At 41.4% G+C, this 13,075-nt stretch overlaps 2 protein-coding genes across 5 annotated transcripts in view; one reads left to right on the top strand and one right to left on the bottom strand.

Moving 5' to 3' along the window:
* The window catches only part of sxc (O-linked N-acetylglucosamine (GlcNAc) transferase sxc), a 15,103-nt gene extending 10,646 nt beyond the window's left edge, over window positions 1-4,457 (top strand). The window contains exons 8-13 of one of the 3 annotated variants that reach the window (XM_017897133.1): window positions 1-42; window positions 397-999; window positions 1,095-1,609; window positions 1,710-2,163; window positions 2,251-2,627; window positions 2,717-4,457. In XM_017897133.1, the coding sequence (XP_017752622.1) occupies window positions 1-42; window positions 397-999; window positions 1,095-1,609; window positions 1,710-2,163; window positions 2,251-2,627; window positions 2,717-2,909 (2,184 nt within the window). In that variant the 3' untranslated portion in view covers window positions 2,910-4,457. Of the gene's footprint in view, window positions 43-396; window positions 1,000-1,094; window positions 1,610-1,709; window positions 2,164-2,250; window positions 2,629-2,716 lie in introns of those variants that run through there. The other 2 variants (XM_017897134.1, XM_017897135.1) reach the window with 2 other exon arrangements.
* Window positions 4,458-11,113: 6,656 nt separating this feature from the next.
* LOC108545485 (uncharacterized) overlaps window positions 11,114-13,075 on the bottom strand; it is a 10,203-nt gene continuing 8,241 nt past the window's right edge. Inside the window, exons 1-2 of one of the 2 annotated variants that reach the window (XR_001890086.1) lie at window positions 11,790-12,751; window positions 11,114-11,654 (exon numbers count right to left, since the gene is read on the bottom strand). Coding sequence is in view for 1 of the 2 variants with exons in the window: in XM_017897137.1 (XP_017752626.1) it covers window positions 11,420-11,654 (235 nt within the window). In the remaining variant the exon portion in view is untranslated. Of the gene's footprint in view, window positions 11,655-11,789; window positions 12,752-13,075 lie in introns of those variants that run through there. The other variant, XM_017897137.1, reaches the window with a different exon arrangement.

The raw sequence follows: 13,075 nt of genomic DNA, 5'->3' as shown, positions 1-13,075 counted from the left end.
CTTCGCCTCTGCCCCTCACATGCCGATTCCCTTAATAATCTGGTACATATAATTTATTATATACACGTGTATGCGTGGAATGTTATTGAGATTTGCGTCTAGCTTATGCAAGACAACTATTTTTTTCATAGTCATAGCCGATCAATCCGAAGAATAATTCTCCTTTTTGCTTCTTTTTCTGGTTCTTTTTTTCTTCACAAAGGAAGATACAATTTTGTATTTATAATTTAATAATTTTGCTTTTGTTGAACCTAAATAAACAGCCTTATTTCGGATCAATGCTTATATTCAAGTTTTAATAAAAATTCGCGAATTTGAGGACAATGTATATCAACTTAATATCTTTTTTAGGTCTCGTTATTATTATTTTTTAGTACGCAATGTGTTTCATTCTAGGCCAACATAAAACGCGAACAAGGATACATCGAAGAGGCAACTCGATTGTATTTGAAAGCGCTTGAAGTATTCCCTGAGTTTGCTGCGGCTCATAGCAATCTGGCTTCCGTATTACAACAACAAGGAAAATTAAACGAAGCATTAATGCATTATAAGGAGGCGATTCGTATTCAGCCGACTTTCGCGGATGCTTACTCGAACATGGGCAATACCCTGAAAGAAATGCAAGATATACAAGGAGCTCTTCAATGCTATACGAGAGCTATTCAAATTAATCCTGCTTTCGCTGATGCTCATTCCAATTTAGCTTCGATTCATAAAGATTCTGGAAACATTCCTGAAGCTATTCAATCATACAGAACTGCACTGAAGTTAAAACCTGATTTTCCGGATGCGTATTGTAATCTGGCACATTGTCTTCAGATTGTTTGCGACTGGACTGATTATGAAGCTCGAATGAAGAAATTAGTTTCAATCGTTGCTGAGCAACTGGACAAGAATAGACTACCTAGTGTACACCCGCACCATTCCATGCTCTATCCATTATCTCATGAGTTTAGGAAGGCTATTGCTGCTAGACATGCAAATCTATGCATCGAGAAGGTAAACGCTATGTCTTAATATAATATTCTTTATGTATGAAAAATATAAAAATGCAAATACGCGGTGGCCTAACGATGGTTTTATAATGGTTGCAGATTCACGTTCTACATAAACAACCTTACAAATATCCACGTGAAATTGGTGCTCGCTTAAAGATTGGATACGTTTCGTCCGATTTTGGAAATCATCCTACTAGTCATCTTATGCAATCAATTCCGGGACTCCATGACAGACAGAACGTTGAAATTTTCTGTTACGCTCTCAGTACTGATGATGGGACTACTTTTCGAGCAAAAATCGCTAGAGAAGCAGAACATTTCGTTGACTTATCACAAATTCCGTGCAATGGAAAAGCAGCTGATCGTATTAATGCGGATGGGATACATATTTTAGTAAACATGAATGGGTATACAAAGGGAGCGAGGAACGAAATATTTGCTCTACGACCAGCACCAGTTCAAGTGATGTGGCTTGGATATCCGGGAACATCAGGTGCTAGTTTTATGGATTATTTAATTACCGACGAAGTAACGTCACCTTTGGAACTTGCTAATCAATATAGCGAAAAGCTTGCTTACATGCCACACACGTATTTCATTGGAGATCACAAGTAAGTTTGCGAGATATATTATTATATACTACATGTGATGTTTATCTATTTATATAGTGTATCTCTTTTATTTTTATCTATTATAATTTGTCTTTTCCAGGCAAATGTTTCCACATCTAAAAGAACGACTCATATTAACGGACAAATTGAACATGAAGGGCAAAGTAGCAGATAATGTAGCTGTGATAAATGCCACCGATCTTTCTCCAATGATTGAAAATACATGCGTTAAGGAAATTCGCGAAGTACTAGTACCGGATGCCAAAAACAAACCAGTAGAGATTTCGTTAAAAGTTGCAGAACTGCCAACTACTACTCCTATTGAGACAATGATTGCTTCTGGACAATGTCAAATGTCCGTGAATGGTGTTGTAGTTCAAAATGGTATGGCCACCACACAAGTGAACAACAAAACAGCAACAGGTGAAGAAGTGCCTCAAAATATTATGATTACAACGCGACAACAATACGGTCTGCCAGAAGACGCAGTTGTTTATTGCAATTTTAATCAATTATACAAGATTGATCCGCTCACACTTCATATGTGGGCACATGTAAGTTTATTTCATATTTAACGTACTTTTTGCATTGAAAGTGTCAAGTATTTTCCTTACTTTTTATATACTGATAATAAATTTTAGATTCTAAAACAAGTGCCAAACTCTGTGCTGTGGTTATTGCGCTTTCCGGCCGTTGGTGAGCCAAATTTACAAGCAACAGCTCAACGGTTAGGTTTATCTCCTGGTAGAATTTTGTTCAGCAATGTTGCTGCAAAGGAAGAACACGTCAGACGAGGACAGTTAGCTGACGTATGTTTAGATACACCGCTTTGTAATGGTCACACTACTAGTATGGATGTTTTATGGGCTGGAACTCCAGTGGTTACACTACCAGGTGAAACATTAGCATCTCGTGTTGCTGCTAGTCAGTTGAATACTTTGGGATGTCCCGAATTAATTGCACGAACACGGCAAGAATATCAAGATATTGCTATTCGTTTAGGCACTGACAGAGAATAGTAAGTAAACTATTTTCCTAGTTTTTGTTTTTATGTTATGTCTTATATTTTTATGTTGGATATGTCTTAACCAATTATTTTTATTTAAGCTTGAAAGCAATACGAGCTAAAGTGTGGAAAGCAAGATCCGAAAGTCCGTTATTCAGTTGCAAGCTGTACGCAGTGGGCATGGAAATGCTGTACAAGAAAATGTGGGAACGTTATTCACGAGGCGAAAAACCTGATCACGTGGCCGCGGTAGATAAAACCGAGAGGGACAAATTATTAGCAGCTGCATCTTAAGAATGGTTTCCGTGTGTCTATTTTTATTTATACAGCTTTAATTCCACATCTGTTTTTTCTGAAAACTTAGCATTTAAAACAGATGATCGATGATCTATTTTATGAAGATATGATTCTCACATAAATCCCGTATTCTCTGATATTTACTGTTTTGTATGATAAATCATCGAGCTTAGATTATATAGGATAACAACTTACGTGAACGTTCAATCAAACATTTGACGTTTCAACAAAAAATTATGGATTGTTATACCATACGAGTCATAAGAAATAATTACATTCACTTGTGTTATGCCACCGTATCTTTCATTTTATTATTTATGCGTAGAATATATTACAATTTCGTAGGATATTCCCGAAGTGTCTCGAAGGCAGCAGGTGTGTGTCTGCATTTTTTTTTTTTATTATTTTTTTTTATTTTTCTCGCCTTTTATTTCTTTTTCCCTTTTTTGTTGTAACATCATATGTTGACAGGGTTGGGTGGGGATATGTAAGAAATTAATAGTTTTATTTTCTTCCTTTATTATAAGGTACAGAAATGTATGTATACCGAGAAAGGTTTGTATTAACGAGAAATTTGCAGTTGATATTACTGTACTCATTCGTAAGTTGCCTTGATTTCGAGGGTTTCTGACGTATGACTCGTTGACTATGTCGAGTAAATGTGAAGATGTTTTTCTGGTCATTCTTTGCGAAGTTATAGTGATACGCGTCTTTTACTTCGAACACGATTGGTTTCGTAGAAGAAGGTTAAAGGACGGGGAAAAAGTTTGGCAGTAGATTATTCGCACCAAGATGTTATTAATAGAAGCCGCTGACAGCAAAAAGATGCAAATTGTATTATATACAATCTACTAATGATAGACGTGTAAATATTAAGAAGATAGTTAGTTACTGCTTTAGTTTGATAGCGCGTAAATTAAGATTGAAGAAATGTGTGAGATAGCGAAAGACGTCGACTGTAGCAAACTAATGTACGTCTATATAGAATAAAAAAACGATTAAGAATATAATTTGAAAGAATGTGGATGTTGTGTTGTAAGAATGTTCCGATGAATATGTGATCCGTAAGTTTGATTTCTTTTCGTGGAATTCTTACTTGATCTTTTGATATATCAGTTTCGCATAGAGAAATTACAGGTAATGCTTGGAAAAAATACTTGCTAGAATTTCTTATCTTTAATCGAAACAATTTATTCTATACAATTTACAACGGAAGAAAGAAATGCATTTGTTAATTTAGAATGAAATTTTGTCTAAAAGTTGAGAAATTTAGACAAGTAGAAAAGAGTAGTTTATAATGTCTTATTAAATTTATTGTATGTATGACCTCATCCGCCCACCGTGTGTGTGTTATTAACATTGCACTGTCTCGATAATGAGTAATTGTCCCCATTACGCACAATTTACATCGGAAATACAGATGTAAAAATAGCCTTTAAAACATTAACATTTTCTAATTTTTATTTTCGATGTAACTGCAAAATCTTGTATGTCAGACACGAAATTACTTTATATGTGAATGAAATGTAAAATTCAAATACTTCGGTTTTTATAAACGATGTTAGTATAATTTATAGATTTGCATTAATTCGTCATCTGAAAAAATTTTAAATAAATTTACCAAAGTTGAAACTGGTAGTAGTGAATAATTTATTTAACGATATTTCGTTACTTTCTCGAACATGCGATCTAGCAGTTTAATCAACGAAAGTAATGTTTGTAAATTAGTAGAAAAATTTGTTTCTTCGTTAATTAGCAATATTTTTTACGGAAAACAAATTACACATTTGGTACGTATGCCAGGAGTCGTTATTTTCGTGATTACACTCACAATTCGTGAAAGTATGGTTATCTCGATGCAAATGAATAATGATCATCAACTATAAATATTACATGACAGAAGAGTTATCATTCGAATGGCAATGCATTTTTAGCTTTAAGTATAACCTAACAAATAGTCATGTTCGCGTAAAAATATTACGCGTTACAAAGCGGATAACAAATTTTTTACATTATTGCCTGATTATACGTCTGTTAAATAACAAAATGATAAATTATCTGACTCGCAGGAAATGACAGAAATACTGACTATAGTAACCCATAACTCAACGATTGTAATGAATTTTGTGAATAAAAAACTTGAATAAAGAATATATCACCGAGAAGTATTCTAAAGTCGAATTCTTTCTTCAAATTGACAATCGAGTCGTATATGAAAAAACTAGGTCACGATAGCCATCGTGAAATTAGGAGAATAAGAACGCGTTGAAAATGAAGGAGAGAAGTTGGCAGAAAAAGATGACGTCATTTTGTTCACGTCTAATTGTCGTTTCTGCGCAAGTTAGAGGGATAGCTTTCATACTGATAGAGCACGATACCGTGGCCCTTAGACGCAGTATCGATTGCTCATGACGGTACCACCACCATGGGAGGGTGGAACTGGGTCGAAAGCATCCTTCCCAACGGGAACACTTCCCTCTGCGTATTCTCTTCTGTCCTGCTCGCTCTGAAAAGACCACCGGAGCTCCATCTTCAGTCGTCACTCGCCACTAGCAATAGCCATCGTTTAAATGCCAACTAATCCCTGCTTTAAATCCTAACGCATCGAAGATGATTCATTTGAAAATTTCCCGTTACTTTATGATTCTTTAATGCGATAACCCTGTTATCTCGATTCTTATAAGGGCTCTAAACCTTTTGTGCTCGTTTTCTTCTTTTCTTTGCGTTCTAGTTTTTTCTTTTAAATTACGACTCAACGAACATAACCTATTTCGAGGATTATACCGCAACACATTTCCGCGCAGAAACATGAAATTCGTGCGCGCGATTGAGGTTAACGAAAATTGATTTAGTGAACTTTTAGAAATCGCAACGAATTCGTAAAATAAGAAATTGATCGACGACTAAAAAATCGCGAGTTTATAAACCATCCGAATCGCGTTCGAGTTTCTACACTGCAAGGAAAAAAATTTTACGAAATCGTGTATATCGAGTCGTTAATTTTTATCGATTTTCCATGGTCGTTTATAGACTCAAAGGAACCCTGTTTTGCATCACGAGCAAAATTTTACGAAACGTTGCTCTATCTACACGCTTACATGGATTTTCTAGGCCTTTAATGCTACTAGCGCGTAAACAACATAGGGTTTCGCGTTTGATCTAGTCGTCACGTGCCTACGCTACTGATCCATCGGAATAAACGATCCTACGTTTTCGATAACATCGTATATATCCAGTTCGACTCTAACCTCGACGTAAACTCTTTTACGTCGCGAAATTCGAAATAAGGTTAAGACGATGACACGGAATCGGGTCTCTAGGGTTAAAATTAAGTAACGTAAGCTTGGCGAGGAAATTATTCGGAATCTTGCGAGAGGGCGACTCGAACGGCCATCGCCACTCGCGTTAGGGTGGTTCGCGTTTGAGTTTGCGTTCCAAGCTTCGAAGCAGGGAGGGATCCTTGACATAAATAATCAGTAGTAGAGCACCGCGGTACTGCCCCTGTAGCCATGGTAACAGCATCGATCGAGGCCTACTACAAAGTCGAAACCAGCTACCCTCCTCGTGCCACGCGTTTCTTTCCATTTCCCTTCGTTTCCTTTTCTTTTCTCTACGCCCGCGTTTCTTTTCTTTTCTTTCTTCCCACTCATTCCCTTCCACCCCCAACTTCCGCCACCCCGCCACTCAGTTTCGTTCCACTTTATCGCTGTTCCACCCTCTCTTCCCTCGATTTTTTTCTCCTCGCATTCTCCCTCTAGCTGCATTTTCTCCAATTTCCCTGTGCTCTACTTTCCCAGTCTTCCTCGACCTAACCCCCTTTACACGCTCGCTCATCTTACTCGACGAGAGTTCCATCTTCTACTGCCTCGTAAGCACAAGTTTTTTCGGGAGTGGGGATCGAGGAGCGTTCGTCGATTCTATTGGACATCTCTCTCGAATAAAATCGCGGTAATTTTCTGCCGGTTTCCGATACCCACCGTTCTATCGGCTATTTAAAAAATTCGATTTGCGTTTGTCGACTCGACAACAACGAGTCGGCGGTTCTCGCGACGGTACAGGTTATGAAACGACTCGTACATGCTCGGCGAGCAAATACGACGTTGCAACGTCGAAGAAAGCTGCCGTGTTTTTGCTTTCGCTTACACAAGCGGCACGGAGGTTACGCGATTTCGCAACTTTGCGAAAAATGTCGTGCACGCGTGCCGTTGATTACATTTCGCGCCATGTCTCTTTTCGCGCTCGCGACCCGTTATCTCCTCGCCGACGTGACGCGACCCTCCTTTCTTTTCGCCTCACCGTTATGCAAGATAATCGGGCTCGTTCGATCGAAACGAAATACAAAAGAGAGGGATCCGAGAAATTTTCCCGAACGACCTTCCCTCTAGCGGATTCTGGGCGAGACTATAAGTGCGATCGCCAACGCCGAGAGGATAATTTCGAAAAATATTATATCGTATATAGTGTATTATAATTATTCCGATATTTTGCCACGTCGAATGATTTTATTCATAGATACTAGTAACAATTTCGAATCATACTTGAGCGAATAAGCACACAAAATTTATTTAGATATACTAGATGTATTAGACAAATTTATTATTGTTTCCAAAATAGTGGGTACTTATTAGGAGAAGAAAAATAAAAAAGGAATTATAATTCTATTATACTTTTATTAAATACGTGTAGAAATGTTAACGAATATTTGAAACTTTGACGAACGAAGAAACGAAAAGTTCCAAAGCAATAGATCGTAAAAGAATTATTGTTTTAATATACTCGAGACCGCGGTGAGACCGATATTTATGCGATAATTCAACATATTAGTCTATTAAACTATTGTCATTTATATCGAGTTTAGAGTAGCACGGTGTCCGTTAGCTCATAGAATGAGCTCCGTTTCCTCGGAGTTACACGAAACTGCTTTTAGACATAACGAGGCGCACCGGTGCACTCGTGACCCTGATTGACGAAAGCGTTCCCAGAAAGCCAGCAGGCCGGCGATGCCGTCGCTTTTATCTATTTTTATCTATCGCCGTACTTCTCGGAATTTCGCATCCGATGCTTTACAGGGAAACCGTGGTCGCGGCCGCGAATACCTTTCGATGCCGTTGGAGGATCACCGTAACGCGCTTATGGGAATCAGGAAACTCGAAAGGGATCGCGCGCAGAAATCCCGAGGCGATATATTTTCCAGCGCGCCGATGATATATTCGCATCGAGCCGATACGAGGTTTCCTCGATAAATTAACCAGCCGGCTATTAATCCCCGATACCACGGACCAGATAAAACTGTCCGGAACAATAAATTACGTTATTTCAAGTACATTAATAGTCTACGGTTATTGTTGCCAGAAATTCTCTTTTTACTCTGCGCTTAAAATTACAGGTCAACCTAACCCGACGTATTTTTCAATCGTTAGTTTCCGATTCGAAGGTTCGCCTCGTCGAGGTTAAAACCGGGCGATGCTATCTGGCGGACGATTCGTGCGGCTATCGTAGACGATAGAATTCACGGTACGAGTTAAAAATCGATCCACGTTCCCGCGAAGGTGTCGAACCACGCACGATGAGAGATAAAACGCGTGTAAAATGGAAGGTAACGCGAGTGGATTGATGGAACACGAAAATCCTGATAGGACGAGGAATAGTAACGGTACCGGGTGGCGCGAACAACGGCGCAGCCGAGACGTGGGAAAAAAAATCAGAAAAAACGATTCTACACGATTCTGCCTCTTCTCTACACTCTCTTCGTTCCCCCTAAAGACGAGCCATCTTCTCCTTTCCCCTAACCAAGCTGCTCGACTATTACTCTCGCTCTGTCTCTCTCTGTTTCCCTCCTGCTCCCTCTTCTCGTTCTCTCTCTCTAACACGCACACACTCTTCCTCCCTATCTCCATCTTTCTCGCCATCTATCGGTGGGTCCGCGTCCGTTCGTCTCGCTCGGTTCGTTTCCTCTACTCCGTTCGTTCCTTCTCGTTCCTGTTCGTTCGTGTTCGTCGGTCGCGCCACGGCAGTGCTATCCTATCGCATGACTCTGCAGCGTTACGCAACTAACAGAAGGCTAGGTGGGCGACGTAGGCCGAGGGGGTAGGCTGCCGGAGAGCTGGAAGAGCGCGCATGATCGCTCTATAACAGTGGTACTCACCGTGCTACACGCTCTCTCTCAGCCATGTCGATCAAATTCTCGAAACTTTGCTTATGTCGCGGTCAAAGGGAAGCTTCGAATCTTTGCCTCGAGACTACGGTCTCCTCTCCTCCGTGTGCTGATTGCTCGAACGAATGACGATGAGGGCGCGACCCACGGTATGCGCGCGCAATGCGCATTAGCGACGGTTGGTAACAGTCGTTTTTCGTGCTCGGTGTCGTTCGAGCCTACAATGAAATATGTCGTATGCGCGTGTCTTTCTCGACAGGTCTTGGCTATTTCCATGTGCTCGACACCCTGTTCTCCGTAACAACGCCTATATATCGGTTATCGCGACAAAGTTGCTGGCTTTCCGACATCTATCGTTTATCTCGATAACGCATACTTGAACTCTGGTTAGATCGAAGAATGAACGTTGGTTAAACGAGCATCGGAAATTTGTAATTCAAATTCACGCTCGAATTCGATTCGAAAGTCAGATTTCCGCGCAGTCATTTGAGATTCGATCGTTGAAATCGCATTTTAGCGTGGACGAATTAATTTAGCGAAAAGCAGCGATTATCGACGCGACGTAATCGAAATACCGTACGATTTCCAATTGTTGATCTCCGACGGTCGAACTAGCGCAGCGATGTAGCACGTAGAAGAGTAACAGGTAATTTCCACGGTGAGTACCACTGTGTTACGCTTACCTCTATAGCTGAGTGTATGCGGATTCATTTACATGTACTCATACGGAATACGGTATACGTGCTGCATCTATTTGGAACCGTTGTATTAATTTATGATCACAAATTGGTAAACATAATCGTAAGCGTACATTCATGTTTCCAACGAGTACTCTCACTCGTAATAGTTACATCGCGACTGTATTGCTACGCGAGAATTACTTCGTGCGAACGATGTTCAACGGGTATGCTCTTTTTTTTTCCTAATCTTTTTTATTTCCATTTTTCTCTCATTCCGAAATTTCATTTTCTCTCCGTTTTCAAGGTTGCTATTACACGGTCATTTCGGAGGAAAGCAAAAGTTTCGAATGGAAAATTTTTATGGCAGAAATCAATGGTGATCTTGATCTTCGCGTATCCTATTACGACGAGATAACAATCTTTTTCGCTTATCCTGCACGAGCCGAGTCAGTAGTCTTAAACCAGTTTCAATCGGATAAACAATTCAAAAATAAATCGATGCTTCGACATACCGGAGTCTAACCTTAAAATTTCGTGTATTCGATAATTCAATCGTGACAGTGTACATACCTATGCATCCGGTGTCATTTTCGTCGGAGATTCTGACTGTAAGAGATTTGGATTTAAATTTTATCGTTGTTCTTCGAATGGAACGTGAAAACAAACTATTCCATTACACGGCAAACTCATTCAGACACGCCTATCGTATACCGGCACGAAGCGTCTCTAGAATCGTAACTAAAGGACACCTCGAGTGTTTAGTGGCGCAGAAAAAAACAAAACATCGCCAAGTCCATCTGGCCATTACATAACACTCGGTCGTCGAGTATTGCTCGCGTATACCTTCGAATACACGGGTGTGTGCGATCGCGTCGTAGGAAAAAGTTAGCCCCAGAAGGTCCAACTCAGCGACGACGGGGAAACTCGTACGGGAGCGTGGTCGCGTTTCGGCTAAATCTCGCCCGTTACTTTTCTTCGATCGCCATTGAAACCTTTCTCGCGTAGGGGGCACACGTGTCGCAGTGTCACAGTGTCACCGTAGACTAGTTCGCTGCCGCTCTATTACGGTTTTCATGCATAATGCGTTACGTTTTACTCGTAAAATAAATAAATAAATTTTATTATCCGGTAACAACTGTAACGAAAATCTTTTTCCTTTATTAAATTTATACCTATAATACGAGTAATTTACAGTGAAATTTATTCTACTTTTCGAAATCTTTTTAATTTTAAAACGAAAGCACTTATTGACGCTTAACTTTTTGTATCTAATTCTTCGTGCTACACTGTCGAGTCTAGCTACACCAATCAAGCGAATTTCCGAGATTTTTATCGAATTTTATCGTGGACAGAATAAGTATACGGTGGTTAGATAAAATTAAACACTACTTTAACGTATAATTTTTCACAATTAAACCGTAATGCGATGATTAAAATAAATGTTTTTTTTCCCTGTAGAGTTAATTTATTTGCCAAATGCGCGAGTTATACGTTATTACAGACCGTTTTATCCGCCAAACGGATAAATAGAAATAAAAATTCCGTTACCGCGTAGGACTGCCGCGGTCAATTTTGAATAACAAATTTCCCGAGCGGAATTTAAAAGTCGAAGATAACGCGTAATACAATTTCGTTTTGCCAGAAACACGAGGCTCCGTGAATAGACAAGGTACTTATCGCGAGAGATAACGGAGCGCGAGTAGCCATATTAAATTTCCTGGTCGCAAGCACAGCAAAATATCCTTACCGATACCGATCTCCGTCGAGGATAATTGTGGTCTAACGAGTTTCCACCGGCTCGTCCTCGGCGCGGGGATTCCTCTTGGCAGCGAAACTAAAGAGCGGACCTCCTCGCGAAGTGATGAAATGCCAACGGCATTTAAGCGGTGGCCAGGAGCAGCTGGGATCCTAAGAAATAAGCATTTTTAGCGGAATTGCGGCGGTAATGGGGAGGCAGGGTTAACGAAGCCGGTGCGCATTTAATATCGGCCGGGGAGTTGCTGGAAGAACGGAAAACGGAAAACCGAAAAGTGGAATAATTACGGGGAGTAGGCAGCGAGAGTAATTCGTTCTCATCGGAGCTCGTTAAAAGAGAGACCGAGCTACGGAGGCTGTCGCTGGTGCCCTCTGGAATTAACGATGATCCACGGCGCGGATCCAGTAGGGCGAAAGTCCGCTTCCTTTCCAAGGGTCCACGCGGTGTACGCGCTTCCGGATAGCGGTCGATTCGAACACTCGTTACCGTGTCATCTACGCTCCTCGCGAGGAATACGCCATCGCTATCCGAGGACCAGCGCCAATAACGCGTTGGGCAACGAACCAATTTTATCGAAGGACACTTCGTAACCTCTTCGCTAATTTCCGCCAACGCTTCCGCAATGGGTGACGTAACGCTGCGTCTTTTATCTCGCCAAACCGTGCTTATACCCGTGTACACTCGTCGTAGCTGGATTTTTAACGCCGGCTTAGTCGTGACATTGATCGGTGACGTAATCACAGGCTTCTCTGATCTCGAAGCACGAGATTCGCGTCGCGGGCTACTTTTTACGCTTCACAGGATACGGAGAACGATCGGGAACGAGGAAAATCTACGCGTCTCTGAACAATCTCTTCGAGAAAGTCCACCATAGTTGGGGCGATCCGTAATTACACCGTGGCACGGTAACGATGGTCGCGTAGTTCTTTTTCTCGCTGTCTAGGGGCGCATTGGAGTTCCGCGAAGCTCGGTTTCCCGCGTTGGCGATATTTAAAATGGTTATTTAAAATGGACATCAGAGTCGGCTGATAAGTAAGAGTACCGCGATAGAGTGGAACGGCTCGAGTAGCGAGATCGGTATCGCATTTGAGAGCTGCGAGGCAGGGAGATAAAGGCGCGATGAAATAGCGGGCGGTCGATCGGTGAAAAGAAAGGCGCGAGCAGTAGGACGGCGGATTCGCGACGATTAGGCTTGCGCGGTATGACGGCCGAGCCGTTCGACCTAGTTCGTAAAATAACGCGACGGTAGGCGTACTTACCGAAATGTAGGACAACGGTATTCACGCGCAGGAAGCGGCGCAATTATGGATACGCGAGAGAACGCGAGCGGCCGCGCACGCGTGATTCTAACCTCCGCAATTGCGCCTCCTGACGCGACGCCTCTGTCGTTGTGGAAAAATACGGCCTCGTCCGAGCCAACGGGGCGACGTCCAGCCGCCCGTATGCACCTCGCCAGCCGTTCTCCATTTTCGTTTCAAATTGCGAAAACCAGCGGAAAAAAAACGCGTCTCTCCGTCATCCCGATGACCGCCATTTTTCGCCCCACTTGGCCTGGAATCGTGCTTCTTCCGAT

The sequence above is a fragment of the Eufriesea mexicana genome, unplaced genomic scaffold, assembly GCF_001483705.2.
Source record: "Eufriesea mexicana isolate 0111107269 unplaced genomic scaffold, ASM148370v2 scaffold386, whole genome shotgun sequence".
In the NCBI taxonomy this organism is placed as follows: Eukaryota; Metazoa; Arthropoda; class Insecta; order Hymenoptera; family Apidae; genus Eufriesea; species Eufriesea mexicana.
Note: the sequence above shows the minus strand (reverse complement) of the source record. Positions and strands in the feature narration are given on the sequence as shown.